This window comes from Aedes aegypti, chromosome 3 (genome assembly GCF_002204515.2).
Source record: "Aedes aegypti strain LVP_AGWG chromosome 3, AaegL5.0 Primary Assembly, whole genome shotgun sequence".
NCBI lineage: Eukaryota > Metazoa > Arthropoda > Insecta > Diptera > Culicidae > Aedes > Aedes aegypti.
The window spans coordinates 52,217,399-52,241,423 of record NC_035109.1 but is presented as its reverse complement, the minus strand read 5'-3'; the positions used below and the strand labels follow the sequence as shown (position 1 = coordinate 52,241,423).

The 24,025-nt window shown below is 37.0% G+C and overlaps 2 protein-coding genes and 1 long non-coding RNA gene across 7 annotated transcripts in view; 2 read left to right on the top strand and 1 right to left on the bottom strand.

Annotated features, from left to right (window-relative positions):
• LOC5573976 (isocitrate dehydrogenase [NAD] subunit gamma, mitochondrial) overlaps positions 1-24,025 on the bottom strand; it is an 84,736-nt gene that overhangs the window by 11,344 nt on the left and 49,367 nt on the right. The window lies entirely within an intron of this gene.
• LOC110679883 (mucin-5AC-like) lies at positions 33-23,773 on the top strand. 2 transcript variants are annotated; one of them, XM_021855955.1, is made up of 10 exons: positions 33-138; positions 202-471; positions 10,306-10,341; positions 10,511-10,561; positions 12,738-12,776; positions 12,943-12,966; positions 13,433-13,477; positions 14,439-14,462; positions 14,534-14,566; positions 14,632-15,221. In XM_021855955.1, the coding sequence occupies exons 1-10, from the start codon at positions 88-90 to the stop codon at positions 14,980-14,982; spliced, it is 924 nt and encodes a 307-aa protein (XP_021711647.1). In that variant the 5' UTR covers positions 33-87; the 3' UTR covers positions 14,983-15,221. The 2 variants fall into 2 exon arrangements, with proteins under 2 accessions (XP_021711647.1, XP_021711646.1); XM_021855954.1 differs by lacking the exons at positions 14,439-14,462; positions 14,534-14,566; positions 14,632-15,221 and adding exons at positions 22,818-22,874; positions 22,938-23,773.
• LOC110679885 lies at positions 21,484-22,574 on the top strand. Its single transcript, XR_002502778.1, has 2 exons — positions 21,484-22,128; positions 22,196-22,574. It is a non-coding gene; the product is annotated as an uncharacterized LOC110679885 (long non-coding RNA).

Here is a 24,025-nt window from a genome sequence, read left to right as displayed (position 1 = left end):
TGGCACGTTTTCCCTCTCGGACAATTCAGTTTCTTTTCGTCTATCGTAATGCAAAGTGCCTAGTGCCCGATAGTTCCGAGTGTGAAAATGAAAGTGCCGATCCTACTTGTGCTGTCAATAGCCATTCTGACCGAAAATGTACCGCCATCTCCCGAACTGTTCAATATTTCCAACGCCTGCTAAGCTTTTAACGTTTCGCAGGGTTGCTTCGGTCAGCAGCGAACAACGCCGCATTCCGGGCAGCGGACAACGCCGCATTCCGGGCAGCGAACGACGCCGCAACCCACCAGAACTACAACTCGTCCGAGAACAACTCTGGGAGTTCGTGGCGCACCGGCACAGTCGGGCAAATTGGTCAACGCCAGTCCGGTTCGGCAAACGACACCAGCTCGGGTACAGTCTGCTAACATTATCAAACCGCAACCAGTTAACCCATTTGCGAGGCCTCTGATGACCACGCGGACAACACCGGTAAGTGTTCGAATGACTCGTGCCGGTAATGATAAACTAGAATTGAAGGGATGTTCAAGTTTTAACAGATGTCAACTATCATCACCAGAGCTAAAAATTGGGACCTTCCCAGCATAAATACAATCAACTCTCCTTTACTCATTCCGTATCTCGATATCGAGTTAGAGAATCATAGTGAAAATTAGTTTCCGTGACTACTTCGATGGTCCCTTGAATCGCAGTTTGGTTTGATGTTCGATACCTCCCTAACTCGATGGTCCCTTCAATGTAACAATTTGGCGTTGATTTGTAACCATTTTCAGATCCAAAAGCAACCTACTGAATGCAACGTTGCATGTTTTGATTTGCGATTAAAAAAAAAAAGTAAAATAAATGTTTCCACCCAAACCAGAATTGAAACTTCACTAGGATAACTAGTTCATCGACCCTAGGGGAAAAAGTTTATAGCAAATTTATCGAAAACACGTTGATGTTTAAGTTGATTTATCGCTTGTTCTCGCATTCTATGAACGACTTTAAGAAGTTAACAAAACGCAAATTTACATGTAAACATATTGTTGATATCTATTTAAATTCAAAAGTTCTTAAAGTTTTTGTGATAAAACATATTTTTTTTTTTCAAGACATTTTATAAGAGTTACAAAAATAACACATCTGTAATTTTTTTATATAATATACAATTTCATTTTGTCTTTTGAATGCCGTCAAAAGATATTTTTTATATTTGCCCCAATCAGAGATGTTCTCAATCAAAGTAGGCATGTTTTTGAGAGAAAAACAACAATAACTCCTAAACGGAAGGAGGAGTTATTGTTGTTTTTCTTCACTCACCAAATTACGCATTTTTTAAAGCTCTAAAAGTGTTTCATAGACTACTTTGATGAGAAATTTGAATTGAAAACTCTAGAGCCAGAAAACCAGTTTTGTTTGGACCACCCTATGTCACCGTAGGAAAAAAGCTCTAAATCGGTCAATTTAAGAGATACAAAAAAACTTTTTTTGGCAAAGTTGCTTGGAATTGAATGGTCTATAACTTTGCTAAAGCATGTATAATATAATTTCTACAAATAAGAAAGTTAGTTACACAATTTCTATGAAAATGTGGTCCATCTAGCAAATGTCATCAACGCAGTCGTGTTTCAAACAACATTCGCATTTGATGCCAAGCAATTACATATGTGATATAGCCCCGAAGTCAAGCTTCTCGACTACCGATCTTGAGGATCAGAGTTTGATTCTTTTTTTTTTTCGAGTGAAACCAATGTTTATTATATGCAGCATAGAAAAAGGACTAAAGGTGCAAATCACTACTTGAGCATTTCTCTTCATTCACTTAGGAGTGGGAGATTTTTGTGAGTTCTATTGATTAAGACTCAGCCACAAGATACACTTTTGAACAATGAATCGTGATTTATTGGCCTCAAGTCATCTGGTCCATTGGAAAAAAAGAACACTCTAAATGAAACTCCCGTAATCAAACTCTGATCCTCAAGATTAGTAGTCGAGAAGCTTGACCTCGGGGCTATATCACAATATGTAATTGCTTGGCATCAAATGCGAATGTTGTTTGAAACACGACTGCGTTGATGACATTTGCTAGATGTTTTCTTCAATCATCATCCATCATTGAAAAAGCAAAGCTACTATGTTCAATTTTGAAACATGTCAGCAATTGCGCCATTTGGCAGCAGCTCTAAATGCAGGGAATGAGGAATGTCGTATTTCCGACGATTTTTTACAATTTATGTGTAATTCGGATACAAAAATGATGTACTACAATAATGTTCAGAAATGACAAAGGAATGATACTATGATTGAACTTTTACGATTAGGCATGAGGTTAAGAATCTCGTAGAACAAAAAACTGTAGAGAAATGTATGTTTTACAGGTACTTAAATTAACAGAAATCAATTTTATGAGGTCAATACCATCTCTAATCGGCATACAGTGTTCTCAAAAGTTGTAAAGTACTAATAATACGTTCAACTAGTGGTATTTATTTTGATTTTCATTTTTCCAAATTCTTGTTAGAATTTTTTGAATGTAAAAAATAGCCAAAAAACACAAATTCGACTTGAGGCACCTCCAAATCTTCTTCAAATTGGATGAAAATTTGTCTGGTAGTTTGTTTTAGTATTGCAACTAGGACTTGGGGGTGACAGGTTGAATCCCAGAAATTTTGATTTTTGTGAAACTGTCTAATGTACAAAGATACCACGGTGCCCCGACAGACCGTTATTATGTAAAAAAAAATGTCCATCAAATCTGAGTACATGGCTCGATTCCTGAGGTCATTCTGCACCTTCGGGCCAATTATTAAAAAAATCCCTAAGAGGAATCTCGAGAAATCTTGATTTGAAGTTTTTTACTTAAAAATTCAATATAATCCATATTAAAATTTTGCAACGCTCAAAAAGTTGGCCAAACTGTTCTCAACTACTATACAATTGTTACCGTTGTTAAAATTAGAAATATTTACAACTGGCTTAACTTAATCCACTCCTTAAGGTGAAGATGAATGATAAAATAAGTTAAATCGAAGCCAAACTTCAAATTTTCAAGAGCACAAATCTGGAGAACCGAATACCCGTTTTAGCTGAGGACTTAATCGATTGGTCACCACCAGCTAGTGACCAGTCGATTAGGTTTTCAGTTTAAACGGATGTTTGGTTTTCCACATTCGTGATCTTAAAAATTTAATGCTTGGCTTCGGTTTAATTTTTTTTTATAGTTTACTGTTTTATATTTCATTGATTATTGTTTTCCATATTAAACCAATTGAAAAGTAATCCAAATAAATCAATAATTAACAATGTTGTTATTAAAAAAAGGATCTGAGAATAAATGTTGCACAATAATAGTTAGCAGATAAGTCATACTTTTATAGTCAATTAGAGCTAGTATTACCGGTTGTTTCAAATTTTGAATGATTCGGTTACTCTGGTACGCTGAAGTCAATAACAGAATGATCATACGCCGATGTCTTCCACGGGGTCGCTGAGCTTTACCTGATTGATGTAACTTTTTCCTCCGGCATTCGCACTAAATGACCAGCTCACTGAAGTTTGCCTATTTTATTCGCTCAATAGTTTTCGCTCCTGTTGTCAAATAAATGTGCTAAGGGAGCCAAGAATAAGCGTTTTATACATGACAACTTAACAGTGATGTTTCTTTTAGGCATGTTTGCATTGATCGTTGCTCTCTTTGCATTTTTATTGAAAATTGATTTAGTTTTCAAAACCATTATTCAGTGTTGTACGATAAAGGATCGAGAGGTGTTTTGGCGAAGTTGCCAATGAAATAATGGATCAATAAAGTCAACAGTGTAGAAATGTCATTTCCCTTTGCAAGTTTCGGGTCCCTAAGCTGGTTACGTAATCCGTAAAGGAGATATTCGCAGCCAGATTACGTGTTTTTTTACTCCAAGGGAAACATTATTATCATAAGTCACAATTGTTATATGGCTCTTCAACAAATTCATCCACATGTCAATCAAGCACTGCTTCATCACCAACACATCTGAACCTGCTTCTTTCTCTACATGCAACCATATACGTTTGGGTAGAGTAAATGGCATTACAAGCTTATCGTAGTTGTCCATCTTTGAAATAGTGAAACCCTTCTTTACTGAACTGCGATCGATTCCAATAAAGTCATGGTCTGCAAAATCAAGGAGTGTATGCGACAAAACGCAATATTGAACAGTAAATTCAGTAAACTCATCTCTTCTTATTCCATGTAATTATCAAAAAAAAAAAAGATCCTCGTCTATAATAATTATACCTGATTGTATTTGTCAGCTTAATTCCTCTATCGGCAGCTTCATTTTTTACCGCTAAAACAATATTCAAAACGCGATAACTTTCTTGTTTCTCGATATTTTTGCACCATTTTTTCACAAGCTCTTAAAAAACTCTTCTAGTTTCAGAATATGTGTCGATATTGATAATTGGTCATCTGGATCCAAAGATACTCCAAAATTTTTTGGGGGATCGATGCGTAGCTCTAACCCACGTAAATATCTCAGGCTACAGAATTTTTATCCTCTTCGGATATTCACTCATCGGAATGATGCAATAATGCGAGTACGCTGTGAAAAAATGAAGCAATTTGGTTTAGCCGTCTTTGGGTAATGACCATTTATGCTTTTGGTACGTCACTGGACAAATAAAGATCTTGAAAACTCTAAAAAACCTCATATCGTTATTTTCAGATTTCTCCAAGAATACTGAACCGATTTGTATTTTTTTTTCAGAGTAGCTCCTAATTATCTGGGATTGTGTAGTACACATTTTATTTTATTCATGAACTGATCAAAAACAAAATGGCCGCCAAAGACATTTTATATGGAGAGTGTCGGTCCCCCAAGGAACATTGGAATATCTTCAAAACTAAATCACCAATGATTCTTCGACACGGATTCTTAAACTAGAAGAGTTTTTGGAGGTCTTGTAAAAAATGGTGCAAAAATATTGAGAAACAAAAAAGATATCGCGATTTGAATATTTTTTCTGCGGTATGAAATGAAGCTGCCGGTAGAGGGGTTAATCAGCTTTAAGTCTTATTTTTAAGTCTTTGATATTACCTGCAACAGCTATTTTTTTTGTTACTGATTCGAACGCGACTTAGAAACCAATAAACAGATTGACAATGAATCCCGAAAAAAAAACGAAATGAAGAGTTGCAGGTATATATAGTGAAAGTCCTAGTGAAGTTGATACTTAAATAGTACTTATTGAGAATTTGTTTGAAGCTGTTAATCGTCGAACACTTGCTACATATGGTCGGTGTTCGGACAGATCTAACTAGATGACATTTTGGTCTGCAAAGATAAGTCAAGGACTCCATCAATTACAATACTTCCAATTCTATTGATGTTTCTTCAAATAAATAAGTTCCCTTCTTACAGCAAAAAATGCACATATTTTATTATACTTATACCGAATGCTTCGGGTTGCGTTTTCCTGAAACCATTAAAAAAACACTTGGTCTAGTCTGTCTGAACACCGACCCTATGACAATCATGTTTCTCGTGTAGTTATAGTCCTGTTGTAGTTGAGAATGTTGAACAAAACATTTTTTATGTAAAATGCTGAGGGCAGTACTCGGTGAAAAACTTGACGTAAACATCAAGAGTAGTACCAGATGTACAAAAAGCAATTTTTATTAAGCAAAATAAATACTGCAGACTATGGTGGGCTGGTCACTTAGTATGAAAGTCGTAAAATAAGCTGTTAATTAATAATATTCTGCATCAGTGGCGCGGGAAGTGGGTAGGACAGGTAGGACATGTACTACGCACGAAAATATCTGGGTAGGACAGTCGAAAGATTGTCCTACCCACGATTTTACAAAAAAAAAAAAAACTAGATCAGTGGAAAGCTTGAAGAATAAATTAACCCTCTAATACCCAAATTTTTATTTTCGATTTAAGTATTATTTTTCGTTATCTAAAATCGTTCTAAACACGTTTTGGGCATTTATTTATTTTTATTCGCAAATTTTTAAATTTTGGTTTTTGATTTTTATAATTTTTATTTTTGAACATCCCTAGCTTTTTTCATTTTTTCTTGAAGCCTTTTCTAGTTGTTGATTTTTGGCAATAATAAAAATTTAAATTGTTACGGTATTTTTAAAAATATTAATTTTTTATTTTTTTTTCGGAGCGTGTTTTATTTTCCGTGTAACTAACGGAAAAACAGGTTTGAAATGATTTTAATACCACCAGGCTCTTCTTTTGTGATAGGTTAATCGTAGAAAAATATAAAAGGTACGATTTTTTATATTAAACGTTAAATGAAGCTCAGGCATTTGTAGGTTATATAAGAATGCAATTTTTCAAACAATTTCTAAAAATACAAAAAAGTTTCAAAAGTCATAAAAAACTTTTCTTATATGCGTGTTATGAGGCAAGGTATAAGCCAAAAATAAAATCATTTTGATTTCCGAGCTACGAAAAAATACACAAAATTCCAAAGTGTACCCCGTCTAAAGGCGGGGTTGGGTATTAGAGGGTTAAATCATTTATCATCTGATTTTTCAATCATATTAAGTTTGTCCAGAAAACTTTTGCGATTACCCAGGATATTTTCAGTGCATAGAAAAAAGAAACTACACTAACTCATAGAATTTTTGCTGTTTATCCATTTGTTATCTAGAAATAGATGAAGACATTAGAACAACCTCAGTGGTTGTAACGGCAAGCTGTTGACCTAGTTTTGTGGCATTTGTTTAATAAAGTTGTATTAAAAGGATATAAATATAAAAAATATGAAAGATTTCTTTTTTTAATGGATGATAACGAAAGTTGAGTTTCATTGTAGACAGTTAGTCTCTATTTTAATGCAAGGCACGAAAAAGTCTCTATTTTTCAATGGAAGGTTTCTAAAGTATCTTTTTTAACCAAAATGGTCTGTAAAGTCTCTGTTTCCTTATTCTGCATGCATTGAATCCTGATGTTGAATTGTACAGGCTCCGAAAACATTCGTAGATTATAACGGGCTCAACAGGAATTTCGTCTCAGATTCCTCGATGAAAAGAATCAGGAATTGTCATAGTGATTTTATTAAGTATACTTTCAGGGTTTTCAGGGTCTCTTACAGGGATCTATCAAGAAATACTTTTTGAAATTTTGCTACTGATTCTCCCAGTGATTTTTCAAAGGATGCTTAGAAAAATATCTCTAAAATTTGATCCTGAAAATCCATGAGAACTTCAAAGCTCTTACCTCCAGTAACTTTCTAAGGTATTTTTTTTTTTTTTTTTTTGCAAAACTATCCTAGAATTTCCTCCAGATATTGTTCACTAATCCTTCAACCGAATTCTCCAATTGTTACTCTAGGAGATCGTCCCCAAGATATCTACAGAATTTCTATCAAGAAAATTCATTGAGGTTTAGTCCAGAGTATTTGAAAATAAAATATCAAGGGCTTTTTACACAAGAAACCCTGCAAGAAATCATTTTGTGGATTCTTTCAAGAATTCATCTACGTTTTCTCTCAGAAATCGGAAATTCATTCGAACAGCATGTTTTGCCAAGCATTTATCAACAATTTTCTCAAAAAATCCCATGTCCAATGTTTTTCTAGAAATTTCTTTAGAAGATCCTGAGAAATGCTATCCCGAGATTTGATTGATTTTTTTTTCGATTATCTTTTCAAATTATCTAGGAAAACTTCGAAAACTCAAGAGCCCAGGAGTTATTTCAGAAAACCTAGCCATTAAAGGAAACTTTGAAGCTTACCCAAGTTTCATCGGATTTATTTTCTAGAAAAAAAAATCCTATGCATTTCCCTGGATACATTCCTTGAGAAAATCTGGAAAATTACTGGAAGAATTTCTGTAGAAATCTTAGCTGGAATCTCTGGAGCAATTGTTGAAATGCCTATTTGAAGATTTGTATAAGTCCTGAAAAACAATTTTAACGGAAATCCCTAGAAATGTCTTGTGTGTTTCTTGAATATTTGAGGATGTCCCAGAGAAATCGATAAAATCTTGGAGGAGTTAGGTCCTTCTTCAAAAAATTTGGAGGAATTCAGATGGTTCCTGAAATAATCTTTGGAGAATTTACATTTCTATGGTTCTCCTTGAAAAAATCCATGTTGTATTATTGAATTATCCTAAATAAAAATCTTGGATAAATTTCCTACAACAATTCGTGGAGATATTCCTTGGAAAATAATCACTAGATGAACTACTTTATTAGTTTCCGGAGTAATATCTGAATATTTGGGAAAATATCTGAAACTAATTTTGATGAATTTCTACAGTAATACTTGTCGTAATGTCACGAGGAATTCTCAAAAAAAGTATTAGATCTTAAACAAATGCCTGCTCTGATGTTATGAAGAATTAAACTCTTATCTGCTGGCTTCTATTAGTTTTTGTTTTTATCTTTTTTTTTTTTTGGTTACTGTTTGGTCCCTTCTCGGCCTCTTTTTGGTTCTTTTATGATCTCTTATTTTCCGTCAAGAGGTCTTAAACTTCATATTTTTAACGCACTCAGCCGCTACCAGCCCTGCAAAAACGAAAAGCTTTCAAAATCAAGCCAGTCTTCTAAGAATTATATTGTTTCTTCTGTTTAGCGAAAAACTCATCTGAAAATATCGTTAGAACGCTTGCAAACAGTAGAATTTTCTCAATTCAACCCAAAACCGACCATAATGTCACTTATACCCTTTGCGTTTGAGTCCCTCAAAATTTAATACAGTAATTTTCAACTTCCAGTTCAGAGTTTTTTTTTTGTTTCACAGTGTACACAATATTTGCTAACGTATGTCCTACCCATGATTTTGAACGTGGACGCGCCTCTGTTCTGCATTGAATGTTTCACGTTTATCGAACGTGACATCAATTGTATATTGACATTTTTTCTTAGATTTCATTCTATTAAACTAAGCTTACTGGTTTAAGCCATGTAAAAATATACTTAAGCCAATCTGGTAAGTTAAGCCAGTTGTAAATATTTCTAATTGTAACAAAGGTAACAATTGTATACTAGTTGAGAACAGCTTGGTCAACTTTTTGAGCGCTTTTGTACGTTGTTTTTCAGTGCTATTGCAAAATTATAATATGGATCATATTGAATTTTTAAAAACTTCAAATCAAGATTTCTCAAGATTCCTCCTAGAGATTTTTTTAAAAATTGGCCCAGAGGTGCAGAATGACCTCAGGAATCGAGCCATGTGCTCAGATTTGATGGACAATTTTTTTACATAATAACGGTCTGTCGGGGCACCGTGATACATTAATGGACAGAACAATATACGCATTGGTCGTTTTTTTTTCATACAATATGGTCTGATTATTGGAGATTTACATCTCAGCTACTAGTAACCTTTGATTCTTACCGCTACTGAAGTAATTTCAAATTCGCTAAGCTGAAATTTCAGAGCATGTCTTGAACAAACTTTAAAATTATCACAAATCTAAAATTTTGTCGAAAATGGCTAAATAAAAATTTTGTATCTCGATATTTCCCCTAACTCGATGGAATGCACCGTCCCTGCAATCTAGCATGCTTTGAAACATCTACAAGTCGATACCTCTCTAACTCAATGTTCCCTAACTCGATGCTTTCTGTTACAGTTTCCCATGTGAGTTTACCTCTCTAACTCGATATTTTCATGAAAAGTTCCAAATGTTCTGGTGTCTACTGGTGTCAGAATATCAGTTTTCTATGGACCACCCTATAGGTGACCCAGATAGCCGTAGCGGTAAACGCGTAGCTATTCAGCAAGACCAAGCTGAGGGTCGTGGTTTCGAATCCCACCGGTCGAGAATCTTTTCGGGTTGGAAATTTTCTCGACCTCCCAGGGCATAGAATATCTTCGTACCTGCCACACGATATACACATGCAAAAATGGTCATTGGCACAGTAAGCTCTCAGTTAATAACTGTGGAAGTGCTCATAAGAACACTAAGCTGAGAAGCAGGCTCTGTCCCAGTGGGGACGTAACGCCAGACAAAAGAAGATGGACCACCCTATATTAACATAGGGCAAAAGCTCTAATTCTAGAGAAAAACAAAAAAGTTTACTAACGCTCGGATCAAATTTTCACTGTAGTCAGATCTTCAAAAATGCTCTCATGCTTATTCGCTATGATTTCGAGACAACGAAACATAGTTTTATCGGATGGTCAAAAACATGTAATATCCGAGAATCTTGCCTCTGGAATCTGCAAATCCTAAACAGAAGTCAATTTTGCCATGAAATTTTAACTTTTAATGTAATTTAAACATTCAACAATGTCATACGTTATGTTTCCTTTATAATACTAACGTTGAAATTGGGATCAAAATAATGAATTCAATATATGTCTACTTTTTTTCAGAGATCAAACGGAAAAGTCACAACAACTTTGCGTTCGGTAAGTATTGAAATAACGTTTGGGCAAAATGTTCATATCAGTTGTTGAAATATTGGTCGTCATTCTACCAATATGTGAGAAGTTTCATTCCCAGTTGAAGGAAACTGCACCGATAGATAATTTCAACTGAAACCAAGATGTTCCTAACAATTATTTGATGTTTCAACAGCCAACGGCGACTAGGACTACAACTAGAATCACAACCAGAACCACACAGAAGGTATGAATCCAATTGTAAAAGGTATTGTATTCGGGGAACTGCCGTGCAGAGAAACGACATTCCGGGGAAAAGTAGCACAAATCATATAAGAAAAATCAATCAATTGGTTGTTAGGTGACAAAATGTCGAATTCCGAAAAATAATACTGTTTTGGATATTCTGTCCCTTTTGACACTTAGGCATTCGGCGTTTTGTATTTAAACAACATCTGCTACAGTGATGATCAACCAGCGATTATGAACTGCGATCATTACAGAGAACTATATGGTTTATGGTTATCAGTCTGATATACTCGTGAAAACGGATTTTAAGCTCTCCGACGTTTCGGACACAATTACAGCCAAACCTCTTTTTACGCGCCTAACTGGGGGAGCGCAAAAGGAGGGAGCGTAAGTTGAAATTCGGAGCGTAAAAAGAGGGAGCGTAAGTTGGAATTTGGAGCGTAAAAAGAGGGAGCGTAAGTTCGAATTTTGAGCGTAAAAAGAATTCGAGGCGTAAAGAAGCTTTTCGTTTTTTTCTCGAGAAGTTTTGCGAATAGGTGAGGTGTATCGGTGGTACTTCTCAAGGGTATCAATAGAGATGACGGAAATCGATGTTTGACGCCATTTTGAATCCAAGATGGCGACTTCCGGTTTGTGAAAATCACTTGAAATCCACTAAATATGGGTATTTTTGTAACGGGACCGATGGGTAGATGACGGATATCGATGTTTGACGCCATTTTGGAATTTAAGATGGCGACTTCCAGTTTGTGAAATTCACTTGAAACCCATGAAATATGGGTATTTTTGGAACAGGACAGAAGAGTATATGCCGGAAATCGATGTCACACGCCATTCTGGAATCCGAGATGGTGACTTCCGGTTTGGTTTTGGAACAGGGAAATCGATTAAAACCCAGGAAGTCGCAATTTTGGATTCCAAAATGGCGTCGCACATAGATTTCCGCCATCTATACATCGGTCCAGGGCTGGGAATGGTAATAGTAGTAGGCTTGAATTTCGCGAAAATCACGTGGCTTCTCCACTACAGTAGTTTATAATTGTGAATCTCATCAAGTAGCCTATGTAGGGTGGATGAATTTTCTAAATCAGTAGTGCCATTGAAGGCCGTAAATGCGGAAAATGCAGCGGGAAATAGAATATTTTTCTACAGTAGTTTTGGGTTGCCCCTAGCAACGAGTGTTTTGCTATTTTCAAGGCATTTTGCCTACAGCAGCGATAGGCGTGAGATTCACTGGCTTTGCTGACTGTGATTTGCTACGCTTGCCTACTGTAGAGTGAATCTCAGAAATCTTCCCAACTCTGCATCGGTCACGTACCAAAAATACCCATATTGCATGGGTTCCAAGTGATTTTTCCAAACCGGAAGTCGCCAACTTGGATTCAAAAAGGCATCGGGCACCGATTTCCGTCATCTACTCATTGGTCCCGTTCCAAAAATACCCATATTTAGGGGGTTCCAAGTGATTTTCCCAAACAGGAAGTCGTCATCTTGGATTCAAAATAGCGTCAAACATCGATTTCCGTCATCCATTCATCGGTTCCGTTCCAAAAATACTCATATTTAGTGGGTTTCAAGTGATTTTCCCAAACCGGAAGTCGCCATCTTGGATTCAAAATGGTGTCAGACATCAATTTCCGTCATCTACTCATCGGTCCCGTTCCAAAAATACACATATATAGGGGGTTTCAAGTGATTTTGCCAAACCGGAAGGCGCCATCTTGGATTCAAAATGGCGTCGGACATCGATTTCCATCATCTAGTCATCGGTCCCGTTCCAAAAATACGCTGCTAAATTGGTTCCCGTGGGTCGTTATCAGGCAGGAGCGTGAATGGAATTTTTGGAGCGTAAAAAGAGGGAGCGTTATTTGGAATCTCAAGCGTAAAAAGAGGGAGCGTAAGTTGGAATTTGGAGCGTAAATGGAGGGGGCGCAAAAAGAGGTTTGGCTGTATTATGCCTTTCTCAGGGGTTGTTCAAAATGTCGGAACACAACAAAAAATTCGTCTTCTCGAGCATATTCGTTATTTTTCTCTGTTCCGAAACTATTGCAGGTTTCCGGATTCGATTTCTTACAAAAATTCCCACATTGCAAATTATTCGAGACTACATCTGTAAATCGTCGTTTTGTTCATCGGTCCATTTTATTATATGTATATTCTTTTTACGTTCGCAGAATTCGAAACTTGTAGACGGACGAGGAACAACGCCGAAGGTATGTAATAATGCAGAATACTCATTATAGTTAACAGATAAAATTATCTGTAATGGGAATCTTTTTCATTTCGCAAACAGTGTTTTTTTTTTATTTACCATAAAATTAGACCTCTCAGATTTCTATTACTAAAAATGTTATATCTTTTTCTCATTCGAAACGTCAGATAACTACCAGAACAACAACGAAGGTATGTACATATGTAATAATGCAGAATATTTATTGGTAAAATCATTGTTCACATATAAAGTTATCTGTAATCTGGATCTTTTCCAATTCGCATATACTTTTTTTTTTAGAAGAGCATATTGAAACAGTGTAACTAAATAACGGTATGATCATATAATAACGATATTGACTATGGTTGAGAATATTGGAAGGAAAATGTCATTTTTATGAATTTTGCCATATACTATTATTATTTGTAACACTGTAGTACACCCGAAATTATTACGATCGACATGTTGAAAAAATTCAAACAATTATTTCCATTGTAGTAGAATGATTGCATTTCATTAAGCTGAAAAACACGCTTTTTTCTACCAGAAACCTAATGATGTTTAGTTGTACTAGTAGATTGAAGAAAAGTGTATCAATCATTTCATCAGGTTTCTATAACTGACAATTTCTTTTTTTTTTTTTTTTTGACACATCAGATGGCTACCAGGACAACACCACGCCAGGCAACAACAACCAAAAAGGTAAGTTATGGTTGTATATTTATTTTATGTTTCGACATTTGAGACCACAATTTAAATAGAATATCTCACAATAATAGGTGATGATAGTCAGCACATTTTTTATGAAGAAAAAACAATTGACTAGCAAATAGTTCCTACAAAAACTCGAGGAGTTATTGTTAAGTATAGTCAACATTTAAGAATGGATTGAAAGCATGATTTCCTGAAATCCTTCCAGGTAACATTTTAGGTTTTATCGTGATTTTATAACTGACTTAAAACTAAAATAGGGTCTACAAAACTGCAATATAATCAAAACTGTTACGGCAGCAGCTAGATAGAATACCAAATGTTACCATTAGAATCATGCATCTCTCATACTCAAACGGGTCCGCTTTCTCATTTATCGAAATCGGGCTCTATGAAGGTACTATACCAAACTGATTCGTTGGTTGGAGCATTCAGATTATAACATAACTCAAAGACGAAAGGCAAATGATTGAGAAATGAAGTTTCCGTAGTGATTTAAAGAGAAACCGATCATCACAGTACTTATGATGCTAAATGTAAGATTTGAAGTATAATTTTTGAACTCATATTAAGTCGAGTCTAGTACACGACAATGAAGACGGCTTTACAGTTGAGGTTTAAATACGCCTATCTGTCAAAAGATAGTTTGTATCTATAGTGGAATTAAATGGTATAGTACTAAATTCGGTTTTTCATCTTCTCATATTATCTATTGATTTCAAAGATACTATATAAGTGATCTGATTTTTACAACTGTTGAGAAATTCTTGCTAGTTCGACATACAGTAAAGATTCGCATAGCACTGTCCAACTCAGCTGATTCAGACTTTACAGTAGATAAAGGACGTCGTCAATAATGCAATCCTCTACTGTAGCTAATCTCTGTCCTTATAATGAAGTTCCACTGAATGCGACGTGTATTATACTCGAAACTTTCTATGTTTTGTTCCAGATCGGTTTCAAACCTGTATTCACGGTAATTCATCCTCATCGCGAAATTTCGTACCACAAAAAGAATAACTTTTTTCAAACGTTCCTTTTTCACAGTCAGTTACCCTACCTGGTATTTCCTTATTCGGGGTAATTATTATTTCACTATTAAACATAACCATGAAAGGATCTGAGCGTTTAATTTCTTGTTATAGAATCCTTCATTCTTCGGTATGCCGTTGAGCTTCCCTACAACGAATAACTGGACCGATCCAGTTGCAACCGTTCCTTCCAGTAATTTTACCGATAACGAGTTGACCGAATCTGTTGTAGAGCCAGTCACGGTTGCGGCAGCGAATACCTCAACCACAGTGGAGTTCTCTACGTCGAGCACTACAGAATATGAAATCGTAGAAACGTCTACGACTGAGCCGACAACGATGGAGCCTACGAGAAAGAAACTCAAACGACGCATCAGAATCAATGCCGAGACGGGTCAGAGGCAGGTGGTGAAACGTAGAAAGGTGCCGATGGTTTTACCCGAGGAAACGGAAGAGCCACAATAGGACTTCAATGAATGGATTTTCTTGGTTTTGAGTTCCAATAAAAACAAGGCCTAGGACAGAATTTGCCAGGTCAAAGTACGAAAGCAAATCATTTTGTCTGTGAAGAAAGATCACTCAGCATTCCTGGATCCTAGTTCTCGTTAGTCGTTTACTTCTACAACGTAATGTTGAAACTGAACTGAAACTGAACTGAAACTGAACTGAAACTGAACTGAAACTGAACTGAAACTGAACTGAAACTGAACTGAAACTGAACTGAAACTGAACTGAAACTGAACTGAAACTGAACTGAAACTGAACTGAAACTGAACTGAAACTGAACTGAAACTGAACTGAAACTGAACTGAAACTGAACTGAACTGAAACTGAACTGAAACTGAACTGAAACTGAACTGAAACTGAACTGAAACTGAACTGAAACTGAACTGAAACTGAACTGAAACTGAACTGAAACTGAACTGAACTGAAACTGAACTGAAACTGAACTGAAACTGAACTGAAACTGAACTGAAACTGAACTGAAACTGAACTGAAATTGAACTGAACTGAAACTGACTTTCTACGGCACGACGAAGTCCATGTCAAATCGGTCAGTCACAGAACTCATTCATTTTCGATTTACAGTCAATTTTGCACATGTTTTCGGTATGGTAGAATAAGTGTTTTTCAAAGATAAATCGAATTAATTTTTTTTTTCTGTCTTTATTAACGAGATTTTTAGCCCTGGGCTAGTTCATCTCGGGACCAACGGCTTTGCTTCCCTTCCGAAGGAAGTCGTCACTGAAATTTTTTTTTTAGTGACTATCTCGGGGATGGGATTCGATCCCAGGTCCTCGGCGTGAGAGGCGTGTGTTCTAACCACTACACCAGGTCCGTCCCCTCGAATTAAATTGATTCAACAATAACTTTTGAAAGTACCTTGCTTTCATTTGAAAAATTGTAGTCCGATACAATTGATTTTAGAAAACAATGTTCTATAGAGAAGTTGTAGTAAACCGTTTGGGCTACAAACAAAAAATATGCACTGACAAAATATTTTAATTTTCATCATAAAAAAATTGAAAACAACTCAAATTTCAAATCACACAAAAACTCCATTTTTAATATTTTTCAAATTTTTTGAGACAAAGTTTCATGGTGTAGAAATTTTTAATAAATAATTAGTAATGAAGTTTCACTAAAAACAACTTTTAGCCGGTTTTCAAAATTTTGGTCGAAATAAATATGTTTTGATGATAAAATAAGCATCTTTTAATTATTCTAAACCTTAATGATTATCATTATAACTTCGCTATAAGTAGCTATGTTCGAGTTAGGCGGCATCCATTTATTATGTAACGCTAAAATTGAACACTCTTGACCCCCTACCTCCCCACTCCCCGCTCTGTAACGCTTTTTGTAAAGAAAAATTTTAAATTGTTGTATGAGCCGTAACCCTTGAGCCTACTCCCCCCTTCCCCTAAAGCGTTACGTAATTTTTGGACGGCGCCTTATTTCAAATTTGATGCACATTTTTTTAAACAATAAAATAGGCCATTTTAATTAGATATTCATGATTCTCAACCACCAAGAAACTACCAAGCTTCTTAGGAGAAAAACTCCAAGAAGCTTCCAAGCTTCTTACCGAGAAGCTTAAAAGCTTTTTATCAAGCAGCATCCAAGCATCTTACAAGAAGTTTCCAAGCTTTTCATCAAGAATCTTGCAAGATTTATACCAAGAAGTTTGCAAGTTTCTTACCAAGAAGCTTCCAAGCTTCTTACCATGAAGCTTCCCAGCATCTTACCAAGAAGCTTCCAAGCTTCTTACCATGCAGCTTCCCAGCTTCTTATGAAGAAGCTTCCAAGTTTCTGACCAAGAAGCTATCAAGCTTCTTACCAAGAAGCTTGCAAGTTTCTTATCAAGAAGCTTGCAAGTTTCTTATCAAGAATCTTGAAAGTTTCTTACCAAGAAGCTTCCAAGCTTCTTACCAAGAAGCTTCCAAGCTCCTTACCAAGAAGCTACCAAGTTCCTTACCAAGAAGCTTCCAAGCTTTTTATCGAGAATCTTTAAAGTTCTGGGAAGCTTCTCCCCAAGAAGCTACCAAGCTTCTTACCAAGAAGCTTCCAAGCTTCTCACCAAGAAGCTACCAAGCTTCTTACCAAGAAGCTTGCAAGTTTCTTTACCAAGCTTGAAAGTTTCTTACCAAGAAGCTTGAAAGTTTCTTACCAAGAAGCTTGCAAGTATCTTACCAAGCACATTCCCTGCTTCTTACCAAGAAGCTTCCAAGGTTCTCACCATGAAGCTTCCAAGCTTCTTGGCAAGAAGCTTGCAAGTTTCTTACAAAGAAACTACCAATCTCCTTTCCAAGAAGCTTCCCAGCTCCTTACCAAGAAGCTTCCAAGCTTCTTACCAAGAAGCTTACGAGCTCCGTACCCAAGTTTTTACCAAGAAGCTTCCAAGCATTTTATCAAGAATCTTCCAAGTTTCTTACCAGGAAGCTTCCCAGCTCATTATCAAGAAGCTTTCAAACTACTCACCAAATAGCTTCCAAGTTTCCTAAGAAGAAGCTTCCATGCTCTAAGGAAGAAGCTATTCCGTGAATGAAATAAATCATTAGTACAGTATAATGTAGTGGACACTATAACCACATTTCTGCGTAGGTGAAAATCAGAAGCACTTGCCAAATTTTACACTGAAACTTTTTAAGACTTTATTTCCAGAATATTGCTGAACCGGATTTGGCTTGGTAAAAAAAAAGCTAAAAATATATGTATCTAACTAATTTTATCCGGAAGTAATCATTTTTTCAATCTTCTCAGGAGGGATATCCGGGATGGGCCTTCCTGCCATTCAATCCGGAGGTATTTTGAAATAGAACACATAACTCCAGAGCATTGAATTCAAACTTTTCTGCATACAGTCATATAGCGGTAGGCCACTACCGCTGTTGCGTGATTTCCCTAGTGGCCTGGGCAACTCGACCACTTCCACAACACTTTTCCCGGTTACGACGGTTACACCATCTAGAGGAGCTAATATCACCGCCACCGGGGAGGAGTTGGACGACAAGTATTCTAATGCCACCACTTCAGCGGACTACTCAACTACGTCAAGCAGCGCAGATTACGGTCCCTTCTTGATGGAAACATCTACGCCGTCGATGCCGCGAAAGAAGCTCAAGCGACGCATCCGAATCGACGCCGAGACCGGGGAGCGGCAAGTTATGAAGCGCAGAAAATTTACGAGAACTGTAGTCGAACCAGAAGTAGAAACGCCCTGAATTCAATCTGTTCTTCCAGATTGTATTTCTCTATATCAGCGAATAGCAACTACTGAGTGTAAACATGCACTACAATTTTGGACAAAATCAGGAAATCGGGAATAATATCTTTATGTACTTCATCTGTGATTGCAAGCTTTGCACTTCAAGTTCAATGATATGAATATTTGTATTATGGTTTATTTCTGTCTATTACATGGATTTTGTTAATAACTTCTTGAAATAAATTACAGCATTATGGTTAGGTTTCCACTTCATTGTTTTTTGGAGCTTCTCGTCATAATCGAATTCCTGCATTTTGCCCTTCACACCATTCATAAAGTTTTGAGCTATGGTAAGGTCGAGCTTCTGGTTATGGAACTTTCCAGCTTCTGGTTGAGTAGAAAGCTTCTGCTTGAGAAGCTTTCCAGTTTCTGATTGAGAAGTTTTCTAACTCCTGGTTGAGAAACTTTTTAGCTTCTGGTTGAGATGTTTACCCAGTTACTTTCGAGTAAGTTCCTCAGTTTCTGGTTGAGAAGCTGTTCAGCTTTGGATTAAAGATCGCAGCAAGCCGTGCGCGCGAGCAGCTGTTTTTGAAATGTTCTGTTGCTTCAACCTCGGTTCCGCGCTTTCATTGCAACGGCTGATAGAGCTATACTATCCGGCTAATGATTTTAAGAAGAGAGTTTGTGAAGTGACAATAGTAGATCTCAAAAATTAATATCCGTTTAACGCTTTTTATTCAAGTGTTGCAAGGCGAGGGAAATTGCGCCAGCGGCCAAGTGCGCGGTCGGCAGTTTTTTTCTGTCACGTCTACGTAATTTCAATTCGGCGAGCAAAATTTTCAAACGGCTGGTGGTGCTATGCCACCCAAAAGGCGATTAAAAGAATAAAGTGATTTCTGTTGTTCAGCTGTGTGTACTATTCCGGGAGATTGGCGTTGGAGTGAAATATTCAATTTTGGAGAATAGGTATACTTGATTGCGCGATTTGCTCGTGTGGGTATGTAAAGGAAAGAAGTGTTATTTGAAAGAATTGACAGAATTCGATGCATTACTACATAAAAACGCAAAGCATGTATCGGCATAAAGAAACTGGAGATGAAGTACCTCACAGAAATTGAGAATTTGCAAACAATAGTATAATGGTTGAGATCCTTCCGATATAGATTGATACTATCATTGAACTTAATATAACTAGCTGCGTAAAATGATTGCAGTATTTTTTTTATTATTCTCAAACCCAAGTCTGCACAGTGGGCCTGGCAATTTTAATATTTGTAACATATTGACGATATGTGCAAGATCTTAGATAGATAGATAAATAGATAGATAGATGGAAAAGCTTTTCAGCTTTGGATTAAAGCTCCTACAGCTTCTGGTTTAAAAGCTTTCTTGCATCCGATTGAGAAGCTTTCCAACCTCTAGTTGAGAAGCTTTCCAGCATCTAGTTGACAAACTTTCTAGCTCCTGGTTTGGAAGCTTCCTAGCTTATGCTTGAGAAGTAATCCAGATTCTGATTGATAACTTTTCTAACTTCAGGTCGAAAAACTTTTTACCTTCTGGTTGAGATGTTTACCCAGTTACTGGTTTAGCAGGTTCTCAATTTCTAGTTGCGAAGCTTTTCAAGTTTGGATTAAAAAGCTTCTCCAGCTTTTGGTTTGAAAAGCTTTCCTTTTTGCCAATCTCTACTTGAGAAGCTTTTCAGCTTTTAGTTGGCGAACCTTCAAGATTCTAATTGAGAAGCTTTCTAGCTTCTGGTTTGACATCTTCCCAGCTTATGCTTGACAAGCTTTCCAGTTTCTGATAGAGAATTTTTTTCAGCTTTGGATTTAAAAGCTCTTCCAGCTTCTGGTTTAAAAGCATTCAAACTTCTGATTGAGAATTCTTTCTTTCTAGCTTCTAGTTGAGAAACTTTCTAGCTTATATTTGAGAAGTTTTCTAGATTATGTTTGGAAGCTTCTCAGCTTATGCTCTATCTGTGAAGCTTTCCAGCTTCTAGTTGAGAAATTTTCTAGCTTATGCTTGAGAAGCTTTCCTTTTTCTGATTGAGAAGTTTTCTAACTTCTAGTTGAGATGCTTTTTAGATTTGGATTTAAAAGCTCTTCCAGGTTCGGGTTTAAAAGTTTTCCTGCTTCCGATTGAGAAGCTTGCCAATCTCTTGTTGAGAAGCTTCCCAGCTTGAGAAGCACCCTAGCTTCTGGTTTGGAAGCTTCCTAGCTTATGCTTGAGAAGCTTTCTTGTTTCTGATTGAGAAGATTTCTAACTTCTGCTTGAGAAACTTTTTAGCTTCTTGTTGAGAAGTGCCTTCAGTTTCTGGTTGTAAAATTTTTCAGCTTTAGATTGAAAAGCTCCTCCAGCTTCTGGTTGCAAAGCTTTCCAGCTTCCGATTGAAAAACTTTCCTAACGCTTGTTTAGAAACTTGTCAGCCTCTACTTGTTAAGCTTATGCTTGAGAAGCTTTGTAGCTTCAGGGTTGGAAGCTTCCTAGCTTAACCATGAGAAGCTTTCCAGTTTCTGATTGAGAAGTTTTCTAACTTCTAGTTGAGAAGCTCTTCAGCTATGGATTAAAAAGCTCCTCCAGCTTCTGGCTAAGAAGCGTTCCTGCTGCCAGTTCTGAAGCTTTCTAATCTCTACTTGAGAAGCTATTCAGCTTCTAGTAGAGAAACTTTCTAGCTTCTGATGGAGAATTTTTCTAACTTCTAATTAAGAAGCTTTTCAGCTTTGGATTACAAAGCTCCTCCAGCTTCTGGTTTAAAAGCTTTCCTGCTTACGATGGTGAAGCTTTTCAACCACTAGTTGAGAAGCTTGCCAGCTTCTAGTTGAGGAACTTTCTAGCTTCTTATTGAAAAGCTTTTGGTTTGGAAGTTTCCCAGATTATGCTTCAGAAGCTTTCCAGTTTCTGATTTAGGAGTTTTCTAATTTCTAGTTGAGAAGCTATGGAATAAAAAGGTCCTTTAGCTTCTGTTTCGGGTTGAGAAGCTTTTCGGATTTGCATTAAAAGCTCCTTCAGCTTTTGGTTTAAAAGCTTTCCTGCTTCCGGATGAGAAGCTTTTCAGCTTATAGTTCAGAAAATTTTCTAGATTCTACATGACAAGCTTTTTGGCTTCCTAGCTTATGCTTGAGAAGCTATCCAGCTTCAGCCGAAAAGAACGTTTGGCACTTGGCAATGCTTTATTAAATCTGTTAGGAATGAATACATCTCTAATAAAACCTCCATAAAAAAAAATTAAAAATCAAAAAGCATTGAAATTGTTACTTGGGTTGCATCAGTGTAAAATCGACTCAAGTAGTGTTTTGTTTTGATTCGTGGTTAAGTCACTTTGTCTCTCCAAATCAACTACATTTTTTACATAATTGGAACCACCCGGTCATGTCACGGATTCGAGCCTCCAGTGACCATTTGTCGACCTGGAGCAAACCCTAGCATGTGACCGATCAAATTTAAAGAATTTTCAGCAACAATTTATTGGTGGTCAAAGCAGCTACATGATTTCATGGCCAGGTGATTTCATGTGTGAAAAGATTTAGTTTGATATGGCCTCTAATGGATCGGCGCTGAAAATTCATGAAATTTGATAGGTCACATGCTATTAGTAAGTAAGTATTCCGAGATACTGCATCATAAATATTATAGTTTATTTCTCGAAGTACTGTAATATTCAACTAGGGCGTTACAATACTAGGAGATGCGTTTCCATGCTTATATTGGGTAGTGTACCTATGAAAATTTGTAAAGTAATTGCATGTAAAATCGAGCATATTCAAGTAGTTCTATCTCGTAACGTTTGTGTTGTCACCCAAATAAAACTTCAAGTACTCTCAATCTGACAGATACCAACAACAAAGCCAGACGAAGTAAAGAAACCATATTGGGAATACGGAATAATGCCCTATTCTTCTTTCAACGTAAGCCACCGAAAGCATAAACAATTGGTGCTCGAACAAACTTATAACAACTCTGTTTTTTCAACAGGAAATTCAACCGTACAGGCTTCCGTTGCCAATTGGAAACTCAACCTATGCCCCCCTACTTATAATATGGATACAGGAAACTCAACCGCACAGGTTGCTCCGTTGTCGATTGTATCGTTTCCTATAAGCAACAATAATGGCACCGTTGCGGACGATACGGACGACTACCTTGAAGAGCCATTGGGAAGAAACGAAACGATCGTGCTGACAAGGTACAAACCTGGCGAAACGGCCCCAATTGCTCCTACGCAAAAGAAGATAAAACGACGCATCAGGATTAACCCCGAGACAGGCCAACGACAGGTCATGAAACGCCGAAAGGTCCCGAAAGCAGTGGTCGAAGAGACAGAAATGTAACAATAAACTGTGTGTTGAATTTGTTCGTTTTTTTTTTGCTCTTAAGTTTACAAAGAATTGTTTAAGCAAAACACGAAAGAATGTTCGCTAAACCCTAGCAAAGCTTAATAGCTTGGTGAGCTCGTTCCATACTAATTAACGTGAAATCGTATAGTAATCTATTTGTATCCCTTGTGTCGTCGCCATCTTTGAAATGACGAAAAAACTGACCAATCTGTATTCTCCATCTGATTTACGGCACCACGTTTCATACGACCTTATTTCAGGAATTATACAGCGCGGCGACTCCATACCAAGCCATAACCCCGTCATGGTGGATCCCGGTAAATATTTTGAAAGCGTAAACCATCCGCCACGACAATGATCTATCGTTTTTTTTTTTTTAGAATGCAAACATCATAATGAGGAGCCTACCACTACCAGACTACGGATCCAGTGCCAACGACTCGTCCTTACAGCAAGCCTTTAGTTACATCGATCTATCGGAAAGTGACGACTCGCCGAAAAATCGTACGTCATACGCTCTCAACATCAGCTCACCGAAGGCGCTCGACAATGGCACTACGATAGAAGCGATTGCTGGTACAACCCTGGCAATTGAAGAAACCAGTACTACTAGCTCAGCGGCACCTCCTACGAAACAAGTCAAACGGATAAGGAAGACTTCCCCGGCAACGACGGAACCGACACCGACACGGGTCCTGAAGCGCAGGAAGATTACAACTACGGCGAAACCGACGGCTTAGGTCCGAATCGTAAATGGTGTCATGAACTTTGAAATTTCTCAAATAAATAGAAAATTTCATACTGCAACTATTTTACCCAAACTACTGTCAACTACTGAGTCGCCTATTTCTTCTATCAGCGTGTAGAAGATCACGCTTTGCGTATGATGTAATTTTCAAAGTCATGTGAATTTCGTTGAAAATGTTATTCTTATTTGGTTTACATGGGAGTCGCACGAATAAGCTCGCAATTAATATATACAGTCATTCAGTGGCGTAGCAAGGGTTTTTGGGGCCCGGTGAGGAGTTCTATTTTGGGGCCCTCAAAATTAAAGTGAACGTCATCTAAATGTAAGACGCTAATGTGAAAATGACTGTCGAAATAAACATTGACCAAATAGCTTTTGTAGAACTATGACTCAAGTGATGAAACTTATGTTGATATGTTGTTGTAGTAGCTTAAGGTGAAACAGTTTGGAATCAACTTCTAAGATTGCACTAAAACTTCAAAGGCACAAATCTCGCGAAGAAAGCATCCCACAACAGTGCATTTTTTATTTTGGCTGTGTGCACTAGCAGAAAGCTCAAAATAAGAAGATCAGGAACGTTTGCCAACTATTTCTCCAGTTTTGTGCCTTCGAAAACGTGAGTAGGGGGAGAAGTCGGCCATTGTGCCGGCCATCTTTGGATTCCGAGATGTTTCACTTTAATGGCAAACATGTCAGCTAATGAGCCTACTGTACTTATTT

Bases quoted from the DNA above. Each gene is read 5' to 3' on its own strand.
- LOC110679883 (XM_021855954.1), top strand. From the start codon at position 88: ATGAAAGTGCCGATCCTACTTGTGCTGTCAATAGCCATTCTGACCGAA. The intron at 472-10,305 runs GTAAGTGTTCGA...ACTTTTTTTCAG, and splicing joins TGACCACGCGGACAACACCG to AGATCAAACGGAAAAGTCAC. The intron at 10,342-10,510 runs GTAAGTATTGAA...ATGTTTCAACAG, and splicing joins TCACAACAACTTTGCGTTCG to CCAACGGCGACTAGGACTAC.